Source organism: Leucoraja erinacea, chromosome 22 (genome assembly GCF_028641065.1).
Source record: "Leucoraja erinacea ecotype New England chromosome 22, Leri_hhj_1, whole genome shotgun sequence".
NCBI classification, from domain to species: Eukaryota; Metazoa; Chordata; class Chondrichthyes; order Rajiformes; family Rajidae; genus Leucoraja; species Leucoraja erinaceus.
In genome coordinates this window covers 30,123,360-30,148,037 of record NC_073398.1, presented here as the reverse complement: position 1 = coordinate 30,148,037, position 24,678 = coordinate 30,123,360, and the positions used below count along the sequence as shown (strand labels likewise).

Below are 24,678 nucleotides of genomic sequence, written 5' to 3'. Positions count from 1 at the left end.
TTAGTCTGGGGGAAAAAAATATTTATTTTGGCCTGCGGGTTTTCACAATTAGAATGGAAAAGGTTTAGTTTTGTGTTTCAGTCTTATAAATGATCCTCTGCAGCATTGTGCTGCTCGCTGTCTGCAATTGCTATAAAAATTGATCTATCTGAATTACAGATTGAAGTCTTTGATGACAATCTGTGCAGAATTTACATTGCACAAATTGATGCTTGGTTTTATGAATGCAAGGACATGCAAGATATTTGTTGGGTCGGCAGCTGAAAAAGATTGAGCCGGTTTAATGCTGTAATCTGCAATATGGATGAGAATAGACACAGTTAATCAATGTTTCCAGTCAAAGCAAGAGCCATGATGTTCACAGACAATGAAAGATTATGATGTTTTTAATGATCTAAATATATTATAAAAATTATAAAGAATTGACATGTTAAAAAATGGCCTTGTAAGCCAGTCTCAATAACATAAACCTTCTCCCATAAACTAATGAACCAGGCTAATGTGAACAAAAATTAATTGAATTATAAACACCATTATTCTTGGTGTTCCGGAGTCATTACGATAGAAAAAATGGAAAACCATTGCTAGTTTTGAACCAAGCTAGAATTTTGAACAGATAAATATAACAGGAGTAGAATTCAACCACAGCAAGATGACTAATCGATTGTCCTTTCCTAACATGAAAGGACAAGTTCCAAAAAGTAATGAAAATGAGTTGAACAGTACAAGGTGAGTTTGTAGATCACCTCAAATGTAGTTCTGTTTATATTTTTAATTGCTTATTTTATCCTGTGAACAGGCAGGCTTGAAAATGAGTTTTTAAACCAGCTTTTATGGAAACATCTGGAATTCAACCTATATCAGCACCTAGACATTAACGCAATTTAGATGTACATTAGCTTTTTTTATGTAGTCCCTGGAGAAAGTAAAGTTAGATGGTGTCTTTCGCCTCCTACGAGTATATCAAATCTCATTGCGATCTATTAAGTGGATTGCAAATGCATTTGCAGTTGTTATAAGATAAGGTACAGAAAATTTCCACACATTAGTTTCCATAAACATCAGTGAGCAAGGTGACCAGCTAATCTATGTCAGTGGTGTTGGCCAAAGGCCGAATAATGGCCTGGATTTTACAAGTCCCTGCTCTGTCTTGTATAGTGCTGTAGATGATCTGCAAACAACTTGACAAATAAACATTGCTTTAAGTTTACCATATCTCCAAAAGACTGCAGCCCACAAAACAGAACTCCCTCAATAAGGGACTTTATTTTCTGTCTTGAACACATGTTTAGATATGCGCCATTAGAATGAAACTCTGTTCTCATGTACCTCCCGGAACAAAGCTAGTGACACTTAAGAATGTTATCCTGCATTGGACAACATTTGAACCAGATGGGCAATTGGAGTGCTCTAATTATTTTTAAAAATCCACCTTTTTTGCTTAACACGTTGCCACTAGCTTATCACTAATTTCAAACTTCATCTTGTTTGGTGGTCAGAAAGACTGAAGAGTTTGGCACTATTTAGTGAGATGACAATGTGTCTTTGCTGCTTTTTCATTGACGGATTTGTTTCCTAGCATGAGGTACATAATGGACCTATGTAAACCATTTTTGTATTGAACTTACTTCAAGTTGGATTGAAATATTAGGTTTTTTGATTTGTACATTTGTTGCACATTAGTTAGCAACAGGACTGATTTACGTAAACTGTCAACTAATGTTCTGATATGTGGCTGGTGGTGGATTAGAATACAAAATGTACGTACAGAAAGTCCATTTTGCTTATCAATGATGAACTGCACAGTAGTACACCTCATGTTCTAAAACTGATAGAATACTTCACATAAATCACAGATTACATAAATCACAGATTATAAAGCTAATCAATCAAAGCCATAGGTTTTTACCTCCTACTGGTTCAAAACATTCTTCAGCAATTTATCTCTTCTTTAAAATGTTGTCAGGTTAAAAAACAACCCTCAGGAATAATGCCAAGGATTTAGAAGTAATTTTGTTAAATATTATCAACACTCTGATTAAAATAGGGCAGAACAACATGTCCATATGTCAATAAAAAAATATTTTTTATCATAATTGTCTCAGAGCTCCTCACAGGAGAAGAGAGTATACAGGAATGAAGGTAGGCGGGAAGATTTTTTAAATAACATGGGGAAGGATTTTTAAAAGGGAATTTTAAGAAGTACAGAGAGGAGCAGGCAAAAATTAATTTAGAAAGAAATTCCAAAGAGCAGGACATGCAACAGTTGAAACCCTATTCTGATATAGAAGTCTACCAAACAGCTAGAAGAAAGAAGTGAAAAACTGGTACATTGCGAAGGACCTGTGCGCTGAAGGCTATTTTCCAGACTGGAAATGAAGCACAATTTTTTACAACACCAGGAACAGTGAATGAAAATCAAAAAATTGCAGGTGTCTGAAATCTGGATTTTCAAAATCAAATACCTTTCTCCGGAATTAACAATTTAAGAAGGCTGAATATAATGAAACTTAGTCAACATGGTTTTATGAAAGATAAATTGCATTCCTCAAATTTGTACAAATTATTTGAGGATGCAACTGGGAGCATTGATAGTGGGGATCCCATAGATGTAGTGTATCTAGATTTCCAAAAGGTATTTGGCAAAGTGCAACACAATGTGTACAAATTAAAAGCCCATGATATCAAAGTAAGTGTGTTAGACTGGATTGAAAATTGACTGTTGAAAACAGAACGTTGAAATAAGTGGATCATTTTACGACTGCAAGGAGATAATTAGTGGAATAGCAAAGAGAGCAGCTCTTGGCCTGCATTGTTCCTGTGCTGTGCTGTTCTATGTTCACTATTTACATTAATGATCTGGAGGAAGAATCGGTATGCAAGTTTTCAAAATTTGCAGATTAAATTAAAGTAGGTGGAAGGATATGTTGTGATATGGATACTGTGATTCTGCACCGGGATCTACATAGTTTGAGTGAATGGGGAAAAGGTTGGCAAATGGTTAACGTGAGGAATTGTAAATTACAAGGAAAATTATTATCTAGAAAGAGAGAGAATGGAAGTCAGTGAGGTAGGAATTTAAAAAATAGGGAGGCTTTGTTGCAATTGTACAGGGAGATGGTGATTTTTCACCTGGAATGCTGTGGACAGTATTGGTCCCCTTACCAAAAGTGATATAATAACATTGGAGCAATCACAAAGGATATATTCACTGGGCAAATTCCAGAATGAGAGGTTTATTCCACTAGAAGAGAAACCAAATAGTTTGGTCTGCATTTGGAGTTTAAAAGAACAAAGGGTGACCTTACTCAAACATCTTAGATCCTCAGGGGACTTGATAGGGTAGATGCTGGGATACTTTCACGGAGAGTCTCAAGGAAGGGGACATAACTGGTCATTTAAAACAGAGACATTTCTTCTTCACTGAGTGGTGAATCTCTAGAATTCTTTCCCCCAATAGATGGTGGAAGCTGGATCATTAGAAGTATTTAAGGTGGATATATATCTGATAATTGAAGAATAGAGGGGTGTGGAGAAATGGCATGGAAGAGGAGCTGTGTCCAGCATAGATCACCCATCACCATATTAAATGGCAGATAGACACAAAATGCTGGAGGAATTCAGTGGGACAGGCAGCATCTCTGGAGAGAAGGAATGGGTGAAGTTTCGGGTTGAGACCTTTCTTCAGACTGGTTAAGGATAAGGGAAATGAGAGATACAGACGGTGATGTGGAGAGATTAAGAACAATGAATGAAAGATAAGCAAAAAAGTTACGAAAAGTAACCATTGTAAGCCGTTTTGTAGGGTAAAAATGAAAAGTGGCTGGGGGAGGGATAGAGAGAGGGAATGCCAGGGCTACCTGAAGTGAGAGAAATCAATATTCATACCACCAATTCTCTGGATGCTTTCAAGAGAGAGTTGGATAGAGCTCTTAAGGATAGGGGAGTCAAGCGATATGGGGAGAAGGTAGGGTCGGGGTGCTGATCGGGGTACTGATCAGCCATGATCACAGTGAATGGTGGTGCTGGCTCGAAGGGCCGAATGGCCTATTCAGGCACCTATTGCCTATTGTCCAGCAACTGGGAGATCAGGTTGGTTCAGGCAGGTTGAGCGAAGGTGTTCCGCGAAATGATCGCCCAGTCTGCATTTGGTCTCGTTGATGTATAAGAGTCCACATCTTGACCAAAGATACAGTAGATCATAAGGTCTGGTTCAATTATGCAATGCAAAATATTTCATTCTTTTATCTTTTATTACTGTTATGAAGGCTGTGACTCAAGCTACGTAAGAGGAACGGTGTATTTCCTCACTAAGGCTGCCACAACGGTGCTTAGACAGTTTTGGCATTTCAGTCATGTCATATAGTAACTGTACTGCCATAATTTAGCCTCATATTCAGTTATCACATGTATCGTTGGATAACAATCAGGAGTAGAAACCTGGGTTGAGAAACATGGATTGATTTTCTTTCTAGTGACCACGGACCCTAACAGCAAAATCAACAACTCCTCTCCTGCTTTGCCAGAAATAAGGTTTTCAAATCTTTGTTCTGTCATTTGGTTTTAAGCAGTACAAGTGGAGATGATTAAATTGCTTCTTTTATTGCAGTAACTGATCTATGACATTAGTGCACATGCTGGATTGGAGAGGACAACAGCTTTGTCCTTTGAGCACAATCTAAAGGATCAATGTAACAGATTTACATATTTCTTCGGACAGAATGCTCTAATCTTCCAAACACAAAGTTGGTCCTGTAAATGTGAACAGCATTAATGCTGTTCCACAAGCCAGCTTTGCCAAAGTAAAAATATTTGCTGAGAACTTTCACGTTCCAGATTATTGATCATAGGCAGTGGGATGTGACTGGGTGTCCATGTATCAGCTGGATAGCACTTCAGTATTTAAACTAATTATTGTAGTTGAATCTCATTGAGTGTGCAAGAGAGCAGCTTGCAATCCTTGGCAAAAAACGAATTGTGAATTGTCACGTGTATTGTTTTCCTTCCTGTGCTCACATGGTTTAAGACACGCAACATTTGTGAAGAGCTTCGGGATGCAACAACGTGCTCAAAATGTTTTTATTTTTCTTAATAGGGATTCATTATTGTTAGTATAATTGTGCATTTACACACAACACAAACTACAGTTGCACCTTGTAGTTTAAGCATTGCTGGCCTTCAGTTACAAGCAAGCATAACTTCAGGTTAATTTTAATGCCGAACACCATAGTGTTTATTTCATAATACACAAGGTATCACTGCCATCTGAGCATATCCACTCAAATGTGTTCATGGAAACCATTGGCAAAAACACACTTAATGTAAATCTCCTGCGCTTCAATCTCTTCAGAATTTGGAGCAGGAACAACAACCATTAAATTTAATGGAGAGGAATAAGGGACAAAGGTTATTGGGTGATTTCTTTATATTTGTAAATTGTTTTGAAGATTAACGTTTTGCTATTAGCCAAAAATTGTCATTGTTAACATTTGTGAGATGGTAAAGTTCAATAGAATTTGTTGACAAATTTGAAAGCAGGGAAGTCGGGAAGTTTAGCTGGTTGTCAACATTTTTTAGTATCTCTGTGGAATTGACCTTATCCAGCCCTATAATGCGATGAGATTTACTTCCAGGATTCTCTGATAAGGGCTGGAAAGGCTGCTGTAAGGAAGTTCCTTGGGGTTTGTACAAATGTGGGTTTTGTAAGTGGATGTGTGGAATTGGCTCACTGTTACTGTGGTGGGCACGGTGGCGCAGCAGTGGAGTTGCTGCCTTACAACGAATGCAGCGCCGGGGACCCGGGTTTGATCCCGACTACGGGTGCTGTCTGAACGGAGTTCGTACGTTCTCCACGTGACCTGCGTGGGTTTTCTCTGAGATCCCTCACTCCAAAGACGTGCAGGTTTGTAGGTTAATTGGCTCGGTAAATGTTAAATTTGTCCCTAGTGGGTATAGGATGGTGTTAGTGTGCGGGGATCGCTGGTCGGCGCGGACCCGGTGGGCCGAAGGGCCTGTTTTTGTGCTGTATCTCTAAACTAAACTAAAAACTGTGATAGAGTGATGATGTTACGTTAATTCTTTAAAACACCCAATCTTAAATGTGGTCTCAGGATCTGTCAAATGATTTCAGGCCAGTTTCCACCCAGTCCCTCAAAGCATGTAGTATTCTTTTTATTATCGATGGAAATTCATTGTCTCCTTCCTGGAAGGTGCATTTACAATGGATTATAGTCACGATTAAACATCCCTGCATCTGTGGAAGTTAAGGATGTTGAAATAAATAAAGTACTCAAAACCATCAATTCAGAAAAGCATCCTAAGTCAAAATATATAATTTGATGGTACACAAAAATGCTGGAGAAACTCAGCGGGTGCAGCAGCATCTATGGAGCGAAGGAAATAGGCAACGTTTCGGGCCGAAACCCTTCTTCAAAGTATATAATTTGATTCTTTCTGATCATGGCCATGTAGAAAATGGGAACTCCTTGATCTAATAGACAATGCCCAATATTTAGTTATATTTATCAATCACATGTAGGAGTAATGGAACCAATAATATTATATTTAAGAACAAAGTTAAGAGGTGACTGCTGTCTACCTCATTTAGCAAGTAGCTGTTAAACATTTTGAGATATTTGTGCCTAATGCTTCCAAACAACAGTGAAGCATCACCCTATTAGTATCTGGAGAAAGGAAATCACTAGTATGTTTGACAGAAATATTGTTTAGCTTCTTGAAATCATAAAATGCTTCCTCAAAAGGTAAATAGATGTGTTGGCCTATTAGGCAACAAAAAAATGTATCGTCTTTGAAGTTGCAGTCTAAATATTAGTCCCTGAACTGCTAACATGTTTCAAGGTGCACTCACATTATGCACCTTGAAACATGGCAAAACAGCTTCACAGAATCTGAAGATGGACACAAAAAGCTGGAGTAACTCAGCGGGACAGGCAGCATCTCCGGAGAGAAGGAATGGGTGACGTTGCGGGTCGAGACCCTTCTTCAGAACCATCATAGCAGAACAAGAAAAATAAGCCATGCCAATTGGTTCCATTCACCACTTAAAACGGACAATGTGTTTAAGGGTTAATTCTTTTGATTAAAATGGTGCGCAAAATATAATTTGACAATGTGTGGTTTACGAGCTAATATTATATGGAACAATTTCTATTTTAAGAGGATGAAGAACACAAAGTTCTCCTGGAACAGCAAATAAGAGCATGATTAGAAGTGCGTTAATAACATTGTTTGTGTGAAATGTAATCACTGTGGAAAGAGAAATTGCATCAAGTTTGAAGATATGAAGCTGAGCATTGACCCAAAGATGGGAAGGTCAAATGAGGTGGACGCACACAAAGTTGAGTTATTACTTTTTGAAAACATTTATTCATCATTTAATCAGATGATCCCATGATGGTTAAGTGGTGACGGGTAATAGAATATATCTAGTCTGATCAGGAGTAATTTTTTTTAATGAAAATAAAAGCAAATTTTCTTGAAATTAAAAAAAAAACATTCCTTACCCTATTTTCCAGTCTGGTCACTTGCTCCTTGTAGTAATCATTGAGTCTCTGCAGTTCTTCCTCCTTTTCTTTCAATTGTTTGGTCTGAAAGACAAAAGACCAGACAACTATAATTTCACAAATAAATGATATTCGTGTTAGTAGGGAAATTGGGGTTCAAGTACATAGCTCCCTGAAACTGGCAATACAAGTAGATAGAGCGGTAAAGAAGGAATATGGTATTGATGGCTTATCAGTCCGGGCATTGAGCACAAGGGTCAGGAGGTTGTATTGTACGTTGATAGGACTTTGGCGAGGTTGCATTATAAGAGTGTTGTGTGCAGTTATGGTTGCCCTGGGAAGGCTGTGAAGGGTTTGGAGAGAGTGCAGAAGAGGCTTATGAGATTGCTGTCTGGATTAGAGGGTACTAGCTTTTAGGAAAGGTTGGACAAACGTGGATTGTTTTCTTTAGAGTGTTGGGAGGCTAAGGGGAGACCTGATAGAAGTATACAAAATTGAGAGGGGTAAAGTTTAAAAGGAGATGTGTGGGGCAAGTTTTTGTTTTTAAAAATAATGTCCAGATGCTCTCCGATTTACAAAGCTTCGACTTATTTAGACTTTACGATGGTGCAAACGCTTGTTGCTTGTCACGTCACTTCCGGTCGCATTGTATTAAATGCGTTTTCGACTAGCAATATTTTCGATTTACGATGGGTTTATTGGAACATAACCCCATCGTAGGCCGAGGAGCAGCTGTAGTGGGGATTTGGAATGTGTTGCCACGGGTGGTGATTGAGGCAGATACGGTTGTGGCGTTTACGAAGCTTTTCTATCAGAAATAGACACAAATAGCTGGAGTAACTCAGCGTGACAGACAGCATTTCTGGAGAGAAGGAGTGGGTGACGTTTCGGGTTGAGAACCTTCTTCAAACTCTCGACCCGAAATGTTATCCAATTCCTTCTCTCCAGAGATGCTGCCTGTCCCGCTGAGTTACTCCAACTTTTTGTGTCTATCTTCGGTTTAAACCAGCATCTGCAGTTCCTTCCTACCCTTTGCTATCGGAACATGGTTATGTTGGGAGTGGAGGGATTTACATCATATGCAGGCAGGGAGATTGGTTTAACCTGGTCATGGTCTGCATGAACGTTGTGGGCTGAAGGGCCTGCTCCTGTACAGTACGGTTCCGTGTTCTATGATATTGTCACTACAGCACGGCACAAAGCTTATTTATAATATTCAATGAGAATTGTGTGCAATACTTTTAATCTGGGCTATTTTTCAGAATCAGCTTGACTACCCCAAAAAGAACGTCAGACAATGAGGCAATTAGCTCTTTCCCCTTCCCTGACTCGCAGTCTGATTAAAGGTCTCGACCTGAATTGTCACCTGTTCCTTTTCTCCAGAGATGTTGCCTGGCCCGCTGAGTTACTCCAACATTTTGTGTCTATCTTCAGTGAAAACCAGCATCTGTAATTCCTTCATACACAATTAGCTCTTTTATAACGTTAAGAGTTTACTGGTAGTTTGAGGCTGGTGATCTGGCTTCCACTGTCGCCTGACAGATACTAACTCATTGTTGTTTGGCTACACTGGGACAAATGCCAGACAATATATACTCCGAAAATAAGAGCAAGAGAAGCAATTATGAATGAGAAATGTTTTATGTTGTATTGTCAGATGTAAAGAATATCTCGGCAACATTAAGTCAAGTGCCCATAATTCAATTTGTGAGATAGAACTGGAGGAATAACATTGCTCAGTATTGCAATACCTACAAGCTATTTTTAAAACTCCTAATCTGGGCAACCTCACTGATGACTTTATTTAGATTAGTTGCTTTTAAATTTAATTGTCGGAGGCATAGCAACTCCTCCCCAGACAATACTGATAAATGCCAGCATTTTTTACAGAAATATCCCAAAACATTTAACTATATCCTTCAGCAACTGTAAAACAATTATTTCTCCTTTAAAAAAAAATTCACTACCAACGGAGAATTATTCCAGGATCGTATTGTTCTTTTGCATTTGCTCTCAACGTCCTTCAAGGCACGTTAATGACTTCGGCAAGAGCTTGAGAGCCTTTTGATGAATCCTTTATGAAGTAGCTGCTGCTCAGAATACAGATACCCTGACAATACTCTGAAGCAACGTCTTCTACAATCCCAACACACCCTTTGTGAAGAAGATGATGGAGCAAACATGAAGTAAAATTATCTCCCTCATTTACTTTTGATTTCTTGTCTTCGGAAACATTTAAGGTGTCAGGATGTTTGATTAGCTTTGTGGGAGGGAGGAGATCAACAGGCCGACTTAGATAAACCCAGTTTGTCATTATTTTTGTTCACTATTGAATGCTTTGAAGCCAAAGACTAATAGGTTTTGTAGCACAAGAATTGTTATTTCATTTAATGGAAAACCGCCTAACTTAACTTTCACATGGTTCTGTATCTTGTGTTTGATATATGTTTAGGTGCAGCTCAACACAACGACTTAAATTAGAGGATGACAGAAGGAACTGCAGCTTGGTTCACAAAATTGGTTCGCAAAAAAAAGACAGGGGTGCTGGAGTAACTCAGCGAGTCAGGCAGCATCCCTGGAAAACAGGGATATGCTGAGCTACTCCAGCACTTAATGTTTTGCTTGTGATTCCAGGATCAGCATTTCCTTGTGTTAACATTAAGGGGTTGCTCCATTGGGCTGTTAATTAGCAAGCAAGTAGCCCAATAAAAATGCCAGTAAACGATTGATCTTCCACACACCGCGATAAAATATTAATTCCCTCTGCTATTGGTGCACCTGTTAGAGTGCCTATCTGCAAAATGCATGCTAACAACTCAACTAGACCACCCGTGAAGCATTGTCCAAATCCAGGATCTCTACGACCAAAGGGGCTTCCTGCATAAGGGAACACAGCCTCCTGAACATACCCCACATATACCTCACACAACCCTTGGGAGAAAAAGACAGCTGAGCCTACATCATTGCTGAGACCAAACCTGGGAATAGCCTCCTATCAGATTTGTGGGAACGTCTGAAGCCATTCACAGTAGTGACTCGCCCAAATCTTCTCATGGGAGGGGGTTTAAACGATGGCCAAAGCTATTGTGCCCTGAGTCCAAAAGTTGACGGTTTAAAACAGAACACGGGGATGTTTTGTGTTTTATTATATTCATATTTCAACAGTGTGTAAAGTTACCAAAAAACAATCCAATTGGCTGCATCTAATAGAGCCAGTGCAGTCAACCAGTTCAGAAAATTCAGTTAACATAAGATGCAGAAACTGGTTGCTTGGAAAGAATAAGAATTGCCTCAATTTTGCCTCTGAATTCATCTCCAGCCTTCTTCTTAATTATTATTTCTAGTTACATAAACAATTATTTACGCAAAATTAAGTAACAATCGTGAAATGTGGAATCATTTTATGTTTTTAGCAATTTAATTTAAAACAGCAAACATGTTTCCAATCAGTTTTATTCTACGCGTTTCTCTTGACGAGCCACTGCACTGAAAAATAACAAATCCCAATTCCGGAAGGGTCCGAAACCAACAGTGAAGTTTACCCTCTGTAAGCAATCAAAGTAAATTCCGAAATAAATTCGAATTGATTTATCTTCAGCCAAATGCACAGGAAAAGAGACTGAAATAAGTTTAAATTTTGTGAAGTATGGATAACCACACTGTATTTACATAGTTATACTGTCACATGTTCTATAATTTAACCTCTCCTGCTTACCAGCTGATGACTGGCATTCTTTGTACTTTCCACTCCCGATATCTGTTTTTCTTTCACCTTGTCCCCCACTTCTAATGAAATATACTTCTCACTTCACAGATATTACCCGACCTGCTGAGATTTCCCAGTATTCTCCACCTTTGTCTTGTTTTGTCAGAGTGCAAAGTGATACATCTTGTCAAAATGGATGGCGAGAGACAACACAAGCTAAGTGGCACACTGCCAGCAGGTGTACAACACGGAAGGAACTGGGTACATCTGTGCTTACATTTTTGGAAGTGGCGTCATGGTGACAGGCTGTTAATCAAACATATGAGACCCTGTGTTTCATGAATAAAGGATTAAAACCAGGGAAACCACAACTCTAACAGGACTGTGTTAATAGTTTGAAGTTACAATGTTAAATTAGAATTGGCAAGTTGAATTTTCAAAGTGCAAAACAAATTCTGGTTAGTACTCTTTAACAAGAAGGTGAAAGGCTTCAACGTGAAAGGTGCCAAAGATGTGAAAGAACAGAGAGATTTCAACAAACAGCCGAGTTAAAGAAGCTGGGTTTCTTGGGCGAAGAAGAATGAGTGACAGATTGATAAAGGAGTACGTGGTCAGGATAGGTTTAAACAGAAAGAAGTTATACAATTTGAACATGATTCAAGGACTGGGGATATAATCAAAGTAATAGGCAAAGGATCGTGGAGAATTTTGTTTATGAAGATAGTCATAATGGTCTATAACTCTGCTTGCAGGAATGGTATGAACAGCCAATCTGAGCTTTTGAAATGAAAATGGATAGTCATTTGAAGAAAAATAACTTGGGGAATTGAGGGCAAAACAAAATATATAGTTCAGCAAACTAAGAGCAGAGATTGGATTGGCCGAACAGCCTCTTATGATGTACCAATGTTATGATTCCATGATTTTCAACATTTGCAATACTTTGCAGATTCCACTTGCAAATTCTTATTCAAAATTGCAACTTTCAAAGAATTAACATTGTCCAGATAGAGAAAATAATGAATTCACAAACTCGTCAGTGGTGCCAGATAATTAACAGAGAATATTGAAGACATGTGCCATTGCAAGAATGGGGAACTTTGTTGATCACAGCCTCATTATCTTCATATTACTTATCAGAACAATCTGCATTACAAATGAGAGAAGAAATCTGGAAAAAAATTGGCAAAACTAACCCGAGGCAGAGCTGCTTTGTGAATTAGCATAAAGGAAGACATGATACAATGTCGCCTCTGTCAGTATTTCGTTTTTGATTCGAGGAAGGATATTGTTGCTGCATTCAATAATCTCAGCCCCAGATAAAAAGTCCCACAAGCACTGACCATCTCCACCTCTCGTCCCTAACTACCGACCCTTGCCTGGAACCCAGTATCAACACCTTGGAAGTTACCATTGACTAGAAAGTCATGGCCCAACAACATAAGCAAATAAATTACAAAAGTAATTCAGAGGCTGGATCTGCCTCACATCCTGATACCCCAAGACATTCTCTTCATCTACAGGACACTTACTCATCTAGGACTAAAACCAGCTAAACATTCACCCTTTGCTGCCAGCACACTATATTCCATCTACAACATAAAATAAAGCTACCCAACTTCTACTTTAACACCATCTCGTATGCCCTTGGCCTTGCCACCTAAAAGGACATGGGTGTCAGGCTCATGGGCCCTTGTGAAAACATTTGTGGTTCAAATGTAGCTGGAATAAAAAGTAAACTAAATTAACAGGGACTGTTGACAAGAGGCTGCAACCTTAGCCAAGCTGAACCAGGTTCAAACAGTACAGAAATAAAAGTCAGAAACAAGGAATAACAAACTGAATAGCAAAGGAAGACTAAATATTTAATAGGAATTGAGACTTGTGCAGCTTCCTGGCAGAAATGTGCAGAGATACACAGGCAGAAAAAAACCCCATCAGGGTCAGCTGAGGAAAACCGGGAATGAAGATCTTGACTCCTGCCACAAAAAGGCAGGGAAGCTCTGAAATGAATAAAAGGTGCACATCAGGAACATATTCCAAATGGATTTTAAAACACATTAAAGTTGAAATAAATACAACACGCCTGAAAAATAATGAAGTAAATTCCTGTGTGTATATTGCACAGCCCACTTTAGGTAGTTAGGGAAGCACCTTCCACAAATGGAGACACAAGAGACTGCAGATGTTGGAATCTTGAGCAAGATGCAAAGTGCTGGAAAAACTCAGTTGGTCAGGCAGCATCTGTGGAGGAAATGGACGATGAGGTTTCATATCGGGAACCTTCTTCAGACTTCCATAAATGTTCATTCGTATATATATCTACTAATGCAAATCAACTAAATCAAGTTTAATACTTCTATCTTCCATGAGGCAAGAGATGCAGTATTTCCTTTTCAAACAAAGATTCAGTTTGACGAAGGGACCTAACCTGAAATGTAACTTATCCATGTTCTTCAGAGATGCTGCCCACCCGCTGAGTTACTCTAGAGCTTCATGTCCTTTTCTGTAAACTAACATACTTCCTTGTTTCTGCATCTAATGATTTAAAACTTCTGTGCGCGCCATCATCCTGATTGTCAGCGTAATATTTATTTGTTAAATGAATTTATTTTCTGGATGAGTATATTTTCCATTGTTCGGTTGTCTTAAGTGTCTGAGACCAGCTGCAGAACATATTAGGAGTCAATTATAAAATGTTGAGTTTGAATTACACGGCATTAAGCTATGGTTAGATGGCAAGTTTGACTAATTGGAAGCCAACAGTGAGCAACTATTTTTTTTATAAATAAAAATAGAAATCTGAAATCTTTTCAGTTTTATTGGGCTCAAGTTCAAGAAATCCTATGATGTGCTGTGACTTCCTGTTCCCCAGACCATTTGCATAAACCCTTGAAGATAGACACAAAAAGCTGGAGTAATTCAGCGGGTCAGACAGCATCTCCGGAGCAGGAGAGGGAGAGCCGAGCCAAAAATAGGTCAAGTAACAGGAGAGACATCGTATCCTTCAGAAGATGGTAATCATCCGTTCAGGAGGTATATTAGAAAACAGAGATGTGATTTGCAACAGCGGCATGGCAATTATACCACGTTTCTAACATTTGCTTTATTGTGGTTGTAACTGATACTTCTAGTTTCATGTCAATGATGCAATATACCCCTGAAGGAATATGTGCTCGAAAACAAAAGCATTACAATCTACAATCATTGGGACAGCAATATAAAACCAAAAATTGCAATGTCTTATTGCGGAGAAATGGAGACACAAAAATACTTCAAAGCTGGAATCTGGAGTAAAATACAAACTAGTGGATGAACTCAGCAGATCTGGATTTCTCAATTCGGTCCAGAGGAAGGGTCAAGACCTAAAAAGTTGACTGTTCATTTTCCTCCATGGATGCTGCCTGACTCACTGCGGTGTTGCTCCTACAGTTTATTTTTTACTCAATGCAGAGAGCGATGTGACATACTTTATGTTTTTGGAATCCTGAACAAAGGCAATATCGGTATTATTTTTTATATCCAAGATTACAATAACATTTGGTTTGACGGCATTGACACTTAAATCTTAGTTGACAGAGTTGCACAGGTGTAATCTATCCTAACACATCCATTCATAACGCCACAAGAAATTGAAGCTGACATCGGTTATTTGGATCTTTGAGTAATAAATCACTAGTTTCATGGTTGATCTTGTATCCAACACCATTTTCCTGCATTAATTCTGTATCTCCTTGATTCTTGCTGCAACCAAACTAATTAGCAGTTGCAGAATTTTCAAAAGATCATAGAGTCGCACTGTTGGGAATGTGAGGCTTTGTTTGAAACTTTAAAACCATGAAACAAACCAATCAAATTCGCAAATAATTTGTTGTATTTTTGTAGACATGGTGAAAGCACAGCAAATCTTGTAATTTGCCATCCAATTATTTACCCATTGAATATATCTCAAAGCAATTTTCCTAAATTACAATATCAAGCAGGAATGCTTTACTGTACAACAACATGAGTAGAAATCAGTTTTGAAGAGTTAGAAGGATAGGCTGCTTATTGTAAAAAATTATAAACTAACTTCTGTAATTTTATAGCAGCTTTGCTTTGTATTTGAATAGTATACTGGGCCACAGCTGGTATTCATTGTAGAAAATAGAATGGACATAAGCCTGCAGTAACATCTGCAAAACAAATGTGTTTCATCTGTGCATCATGACTGCAAGGAAAGCATACAGTGCAGTAAACAAGTTGAAGCATCGGAGAATTTTAAAAAAGTGACATGACCAGGATTTATTGAAATTCATAAGTTGCCCTCGATGGGTGGTGTTGAGCCTTGATCTAACATTCATTTGTAATGTAGATGTACAGGGCCAGGAACGCATTCAAATCAACATTCTAGTATGAATGGAAGTATCATTATAATTCTCCCTCTCATTCTCTTCTATATTTCGTCCTCTCCATAATGACCTTCATTGCGTTGTTACCATACTCGTGAAATTGAAAATCATTTTAAACAACATTCTTACTTTGAACAATGTATGGAGGAGAAAATGTTGACATTCATCTTTATTTTACTCGCTATTTTTCATAAGGCACACTGTCTTTGTCTGACATCACTAAAAATGCCAAAAAGTGTATGCAATGCCTTTTCCCCTCGCACTACCTTGTTGTACTTGTGTATGGCTTGAGGGTACACATGTATAGTGTGATCTGATAGCAAACAAAAGCATTTCACTATACCTTGATACACGTGACAAGAATAAGCCGATACTAATATGGGTGTGCTTCAGTGCCATCGTACTCTATGGTGTTTTCCAGACCTGGCCTTGTGAAGCTACACCATTATTTTGATTCACTTCTGCCACAAAACAATGATCCAGTGACTGATGCTGAAAATAGCTGGTGAGTTAAGTTTAGCCAAACTAAAAAAACAAAATAATCAGATGCTACCAATCGTAAATAAAACTGCAGGTCAGGCAGCATAAGAAGTAAAAGAAACAGTTAATTTGTGAAAAGTTTTGCGATCAAAACTGATATTATGGAGACAGAAGAGATGGGTGAATGGAACGGACAGCTTACGAATTGTCTTTTTTTTTCTTTAACCATGGTTTCTCCTCTACCAGAGTTGCCAGGGGTCACAAATGCATCTCCTCTCTTTCCCACACTTTTGCTCTCACCCACTCTCTTCCTCATCAGAGTAAAATAGAGTTCCTTTTTATCATTTCCATAACACCAGCCTCTTCAAATTCAACAGATTATAATCCGTACTTTCCACTGGTGTCAACGAGATTTCATCACCAAACTCATCCTATCCTCTCCTCCCTTTTCAGCATCCCGAAGGGACTGCCCCGCTGGAACTCCGCAAATTTCTTTTCCACCTCCACCGACCACTCTGCTTCTCAGGTAAATATCGTGGGCATACTAATTGTGTTTTACCTTGACACTTTCCCATCGTTCTGAGACCTGAGCAGTTTTTCCAGGCAAAGCAGGCATTAATTTGCACTTCCAATTTAGTATTCTGTACAAATGTGCAGTCCCCCCCCTAATTGCAGAATCCACACACAGCTTGGGTGATCACTCTGTAGAATGCAGAATTCAGGTTCTGCCTGCGATGGAGCACTGAGATTCCACATTAACTCCATCCCATTCTGATCTGTTTTTGGCCTGTACCATTCCAATATCCAATATAAGTTGGAGGAACATCATCTCATCTCTTTATCCAAATCGCAACCATTGAGGCTCAAGTCTGAATTCAACAACACCAATCTTTCTTCTTTTTGTTAGTTGAGATACAAGGCCTGTAGAATTTATTCAGTTTTTTTCCCATCCACAGACACAACCTGGATTGCTGAGTATTTCTAACGTTCCCTTTCACTCAGATTTCCAGCAATAAATTTACATCATGGTTCAAGATAATCAAGTGTGTTTCTTTGTTATTTGCAATGGATATGAACTCAAACAAGGAAATTCTTACTTGCTGTAGCACAGACATATTAGATGCAGCAATAAAGAAAATATAAACTATATTATTGCTTCCAGTTTCTTCCTTGTCTCTGCCCTCATTCAACTACTTCTCTTTACAACCTCCAGGCAGATCAGCTATGATTAAAAAACAATCCCACAGGCAATTATATTATCTGAACACACTTGGTTTCCACCTGACCACATCCCTTTCATTTGTTCCCTTCAATCATCCCCCTCTCATAAGTTCATAAATGATAGGTACATAATTAGGCCATTCAGCCCATCGTCGACTCTGCCATTTAATCATGGCTGTTCTATCTTCCCTTCTTGACCCCATTCTCCTGCCTACTCCCCATAATGCCTGACACCCGTACTAATCAAGAATCTATCTCTGCCTTAAAAATATCTATTGATTTAGTTTCCACAGCCTTCTGTGGCAATTAATTCCATTCTCGGTATCTTAAAATACTTTATAGGTCAACAAGAAGGGTCTTCGACCTTAAATGTTAAATCTGTTTGTCTCTCTTCAAAAGATACTTGATCTACTCGGTACCATCAGGATTTTCTCTCTTTACTATAGCTGAAATATACAAACCGAATTTGGATACAATGAGTAGATGTCCAACTTAATCGTCATGTTCCAATATTTGTCGAGACTATCTTTCAGGGCAGTCATGATGCTAAAAATCACTTAAGATGTGGATGTGCAATGATTGGATAATGTTGGGGAATAGATTGGCTTTTATGAAAAGGTGAGAAGACACTTCTATCCTTTTGTGATGCACACACATTACTAAACAGGAAGGTAGATAAAAATGCTGGAGAGACTCAGCGGGTGAGGCAGCATCTATGGAGCGAAGGAATAGGTAACGTTTCGTGTCGAGACTCTTCTTCAGACTAAGCAGGTAAATATGTGTAAATAAAAATGCAGATGTTATTGTTGCATAGAACGATTTATTTCTGGTGCACATATGCACAAGCTGAAAAAACATAGAGGTTCTGTACACCAGACCTAAAGACACCCCTATATAAAAAGAGCCCTCATAACATTATTAAATTCAAAGTATAATGCCTGATCCTACAAATGGCAGAAAAAATTTCCTCTTCCTCTCTCTTTCTCCACTTTTAGTAATTGGTCTTACTTATCAGTCTTATTGCTTTTGATGGCATTCATTACAATGCCGTGGAGTATGGTTACCATATGGGGGGGATTTTTTTGTGTGTATTTTCCAGGTTATGGACAAAATTAACTTATGAATGACTATAAAAATTGAATCCATTCATCATCGCAGGACAGCCAGTACTCGCCCCATCTTCTCACCAAACTCTGGCTGAAACAAGCAGGCTTTATGTGTTTTTCATGAACAGTAATCCTTTCCTCAGCTGGGCAAAAGTGTGCTTCACAGTGGGAAGTACAATAAAGGATATGGCCAGATGTTTTACAAGTACTTTAGACCCAGGAGTCAAATTCTACAAGTGCCAATTAATTTTGAAAGCTTTTGAAGAATTCCTTAACCGGCTGTAAATGGTGCAAACTTCAAGCATGAAGAAAGTGCACTCTCAAAGTAAACAGTGCATGGCTTTGGTCATTAATAGGTAATTATTGCCAGCTTAACCATAAAGTTTGTGGGCTGCAGAACCTGTGTTAACTTACATGGTATTCAAGTAGCCCTTTAGTATGGACACTAACAACTGAGCAGTGGGATTGTCGTAGATACAGGTTCACAAAGAATGACTTGGACTAAATATTGAGCAACGTTATTTTACCAAATTGGAACTATAGATGCTAGCCTTGGGCAAAAGACAAACTGCTGGCGGAACAGCAGGTCGGACAGCATCGTGGAGGGAAAGGACAGATGACGTTTTGGGTTGAGACCCTTCTTCAGACGATCTTAATTATTTTTTTAAACTATTCAATTTGCTTATGTCCCTGTAGAGAAGAACATTTGTCTTCCTTTTTCAATTCTGCCTTTCTGTGACTCCAGACCCACATTAATGGTCGACATGAACATGTTTGGCTGAAGGACCTGTCTCTATGCCATGGCTATATGGGCAGTAAGTTGTCTGTTAAATATCCTCCAAAATTCCCTGGAAACGTTTGAGCAATTTAGGATTATGATGTCAGTAACTACTACTACAGTAACTTGTCAACAACTCCCACATCCTGTGAACGAAAGTTCCAGTGTAAGATTATACACTTGGCTTCTTGGGCTCCAAATCTCATTGATTAAATTGACTCTTCCTGATATTAAGTGTGACAGATTTATAAGCAGTAGTAAATTTAATATTTATGCAACACATAATGTTCTTCCAAACAAGATCCCCGTTTGAATGTACTAAATCTATTATCTACTGCTTTGTGCAGTCCACAGTTTAATGCACACCAAACATTATGCTTCACTGAAATCCTAGTAAAGAATATCACTACATGAATATTCCACTTGTAGATTGTATTGAAATCCAAATAGAAAGCATTGGACCGAATATCAGAGGGATTAAAGAAAATCCTTCCCAGCCACAATCTGGTAGAAAAATGTATTTACCGACCAAAACTAACTAAGTTTATAGTGTAAAGTTGTAGATTTTGTGCGTCAGGTAGCATTTAATCACAAAGAATCATCCAATAGTAATTTTCTATATTAAAACACAGCCTCTATTTTTCCCTCCATCATACAGATTTCTCAGGCTTAAAAATAAGAGTTTTCATGAAGCATACCCTCTCAAAACCTGCACTTTCAACTGTAATATCTGCATTTGATTCACATTTTAATAATTTAACTCTACAATTTAACAACTGCATAGCACATCAATGTAACAAAAAAGCCCTTCTTGTGTGTATAGGATTTGTGGCCTCTGCAAAATAAAATTGTAAAGTGTTTCTACATCCCATGGTCATTGATAGTTTTTCTGTGCTCCCAAAACTACAAAGCCCAGTTTAGCAAAGAGTAAAGACTCCTGCAGATGCCACAGAGAACAACCTTGGGCAACGTAACATCCCTCACTACAAATGAGAGGACATGGCACTTAAAAGGCTGCAGTGGCATGTCTTGCTGTGTAGTGATGTGTCTCGCTTGAAAAACAAAGCATCTGCACACAAGAACGGGGAAATTCACACCATGGATGCGGCAACTGAGAAATCCTAAACGTGTCAGAATGTGTGAGTAATCAGTGCAAGCACATCTAAAGTCCCAAAAGGATCACAACCGTCACTATCAGAACAATGAAAGGTAATGCATTCCTCTCAGAGGAAATAATGATGAATAAAATGATTAATGTCCTCATAAAATCATGAGGTAGAAATATCAACATTAATACCCGATGTGCTACATTAAGCCTATAAGCATGTAGTACTTTTACAAAGATCACATGCCACACTTCTCAAAGACTGCCATATTATAGAGTGTAGACAAAATATGCATATCGGTTCTATTAATTGGGGAAAAAGGAGCAGGGAGTAGTTTTAACTTTCGTTCGTGCTGGGAGCAGCAGGTGTTACTAGTGGATAGGAGAATCATATTGTTTCCAGCAAGATTTATGAAGTGTATGCAGCATAGCCTACCCATTTACATATTTCCTCGAGGTTTCCTAATCAATTGGGACAACCGTTATCAAAATACTGTCTTTGCTATAATGTCCTCAAGTGATCTACTTCCATTCATCAGTGCAACAGACAATATTACTCTGTTGTCTTCATCCAATTCTTAAGTACAGAATAGCAAGGAAAATCATAAAAACACGTTCAGGTCCTCTCCAGGTTACAACAGTCCTCCGTTCAAGTTCAAGTTCACATTTATCACCACATGCCCAATTCAGGTACAGTGGAATTTGATTTACCATGCAGCCACACAATCAAAATGAGCACAATACATAATAGAATATAACATGAACATCCACCACAGTGAAATCAACATTCTTCACTGTGGTGGAAGGCAATAACATTCAGTCAGTCCTCCTCCTTTGTTCACCCGTGGTTGGGGCCATGAACCCTCCACAGTCGCGGCCCTCAAGTCGGGATGCTCGAAACTCGGGATGCATGGATACTCCGCGGATTGGAGGTCCCGAATCGGCCGCTTCCTACCGGAGATCACGGCTTCACGATGTTATAGGCCGCAGGCCGGCGGTTGGAGCACTTTTCCAGCAATCCTCGGCAAGGGTTCCCAGACTCCAGATGGTAAGTCTACGCCACGCCCGCAGCTAGAAGCTCTGCAGACCACAGCCCCATGATGCCAAAGTCACCCGGCCAGCAATTGGAGCAGTCCTTTCTGGTGACTCCTGGCAAGGGTTTGCGTCGCTCCGCGGTGGAAAAGTCCATGCTGCGCACGCTGCTGAAGCTCGGGGCCCGACTCCGGGAAAAGCCGCTCCAATCCGAGCTGTTAGGCCATAAGAGGGGAGGCCGAGAAGCGACATGGAAAAAGTCGCCTCTCCATGAGGAAGTAACCGTAAAACTGTTTCCCCCACACCACTCCCCACATAAGACACACCGAGAGACACCAAAACAAACATTTGGACACACAACCCCCCCCCCAAAATGTCGAAATAACGAACACGCTGCTGGCAGGGCAGCTGACGTGCAGCGCCCCCAACCGACCAACGGTTCCTGAGAACGGTTCATAAGCTGAACAGTTCGCAAGTCAGAAATACGATTGCTTGGCAATATATTTAAATAAAAACATTGGGCCAGTCAAAGTCAACATGTCATTATTCCAAGGCATTTACTTAACATGGATGAGAGGAAACCAGAGCATGTGGAGGTAACCAACACAGTTATAGGAAGGACGTGCAAACTTCACACAGACAGCATTAGAGGTCAGGATTGAAGCCTGGGCGCTAGAGCTGGGAGTTAGCACCAGCACTTGCTGCTCATATAAGCCACTATGGTAAAGATGCTTTATATAATGCTGTTGCTGCCAATGTGTGTTGATAGCTTTTTATCCTCGGGATGTTACACGGTTCATTTTATGTTATACTATACAGCACGGACACAGAGCCTCTGGCCATTTTGCCCAACTTGAACATGCCGACAAGATGCCTATCTAATCTTGTCCCATTTACTTGCATTTGACTCAACTTCTTCTCAACCATCCCTATCCATGTCATGTTCCCAATAGTGGTTTGCCTTAGCTATCTTTATCGAGATCACTTCTGACAAGTTACATTCAAATACATTTCTGTTACTTGCAACTAAATGACATATGCGAGTCTATATGTTTCCATATTTCTATTTAAATATACAGCCAGTTTTGGTTCTGCTTCTGGAGATAATGAATCAAATAAGAACTCTTGTGGCTTTGAACTGAACTTTATTTGTAATCATTATTATTTGTAATAATTTCCCTTCTGCATTACCAAGTAAGAATTACATTGCAGTACCACAGCTTGGGGAGATTCTGGCCTCACCAATATGCACTAAACGTGGATCATGATCAATGCATCAGCAATCGGGAGTGAGAAACTCTGATATTTCCTCGTCCTCTGCTGAAGTATGCCAAAGTCAATTGCTGTTCCCAAATTCAGTCCTGAATTAGATTACAGAACTTTCCAGAAAATCAGATGCTAACTTAAATGTTCTTTCTTTGCTTTTGTATGTGCCAGCATCAGGCCACGTGGTCTTTGTGTCCACCGACTCATTAGCCTGTCCATATTGGAATTCACATCTTGGTTTTTAAACAGGCACATTGCAATCATCTCTTCTTATTGCTTTATCGCAAAAGTGTTCCTTGGAGATTAACAAACGAGAAGTAATTTACTCTGGCAGAAAGAATATGAAATATGGGATGAATAAATACTGACAAATCTGCATTTGATCATCTCTATATTAAAAAGCATTCCCTGATGATGTTTGAGTATATTACCTCTGTAAAGAGCAAACTGTAATTTTCACAAAGCTTGGTGGCTGTTCACAGCCGTGAAGTATTTGACCATGGATCATCAAATAATATACAACACTCCATACTGAAACATGCCAACAAAATACATGCTTTCCAAGTGTATATCACCAAGTGATCATTTTTTGAAGGTTCTGAAAAGTAGCTGTGATTTTAAAAATACATTATGTGAGTCAGATCAGTCTTTATGGACAAGTGAAAATAAAAAGGATTGAATTTGGTAAAGTAGGAAATTCTTGTTGGCCCATTACAGGAAAGATGTAGAGTCTTTGGGGAGGGTGCAAAGGAAGTTTACCAGGATTAGAGGGTTTCAGCTAGAGAATGAGATTGTATATATTTGGACTGTTTTCTCTGGAATGTCGGAGGTTGAGGGAAGCCTAGACAGAGTATATAATATTATAAGAGGCAAAGATGGGGTAGACAGTCAGAATCTCTTTATCATCACTAGAAAGTAAAGGGGGAAAATGTAATGGAGATGTGAGGGGCAGAGAGTGGTTACACAGAGAGTGGTTGGTGGGGTGGGAGGCTTGTAGTGCACTACCAGGGGCAGATACAATATTGACATTTAAGAGGCTTCCAGATATGCACATGGAACTGCAGCAAATAGAGGGATATGGATTATATACAGGCAGGTAAAATCAGTTTAACGGCATCATGTTTGACACAAGCATTGTGGGCCGATGGATGGACCCGTTTCTCTGCCGTATTGTTCACTTTCCAAGATCCCACAGATGAATACAGGACAGCATATTGTCTTGTTCCTGCATTTCACACTTGCAATCTTGTGAAATACAAAATGCCCATTAACCCGCAGAAGTAGTTAGATTTTGAAGTAGTTAATTACAGGTACAGTGATTTGAGTCATCTCTGAAGGGTATGATGCTATATAAGCATACCTGCAGAAAGTGCACAATTAACTGTATCTTAGTTCATGGAACCCGATGGCTGAACAGAAAAGGAAGTCTATCCTCGTTATTCTCTGAACCCCTGGGTTTTGACTAGTTCACAAGAGTGAGAGGAATATGTAGCACGGACACAGGCCATTTGGAGTAACGTTCATGCCGACCAACACTCCCCATCTACGCCAGTCCAATTGCCCACGTTTGGCCCAAACCCCCCTAAATCGTTCCTATCCATGTATATGTCCCCCCCCCCCCCCCCCTCCGCTACCCTCGACTGCCTATAACTACATAGCGACCCCACCCCACTGCACTACGAGTTCAAAAGAACCATGCCGACCAATTTCTTCTTGCGGAAAATGTTTCAGCATGTTGAAACATTTTCCACAACCAAACTGAGGCCGCGAGTATGCGGGAACTTCCTTTGAGCAGGAGGGAGAGTTCCAGTGACCTCCTAGGGCCTCCTAGGGCCTCCTAGGACCATGTGTTGACCATGCTGCGAGTTTGAGTCGAGAGCAAACTCTTCTAACCTCGCAAATTAGGTCGCCACAGTGGGACAGGCCCTTAAGTTTTTAAATCACTTTTTTTTCATCCCTTTCCTCTCTCTCCAGAATGTAAAATGAATCCTATGGCATCACACAAGAAATAGAAGTACTGGCACATATTACTTCCTTAAATGTGGTTATCGGCTCTTAATCTCAATTCAG

The 24,678-nt window shown here is 39.4% G+C and overlaps 1 protein-coding gene across 1 annotated transcript in view; it reads right to left on the bottom strand.

Moving 5' to 3' along the window:
* The window catches only part of chchd3a (coiled-coil-helix-coiled-coil-helix domain containing 3a), a 209,450-nt gene that overhangs the window by 67,511 nt on the left and 117,261 nt on the right, over window positions 1-24,678 (bottom strand). The window contains exon 5 of the mRNA XM_055653388.1: window positions 7,524-7,607. Coding sequence (XP_055509363.1) covers window positions 7,524-7,607 — 84 coding nt within the window. The remainder of the gene's footprint in view (window positions 1-7,523; window positions 7,608-24,678) is intronic.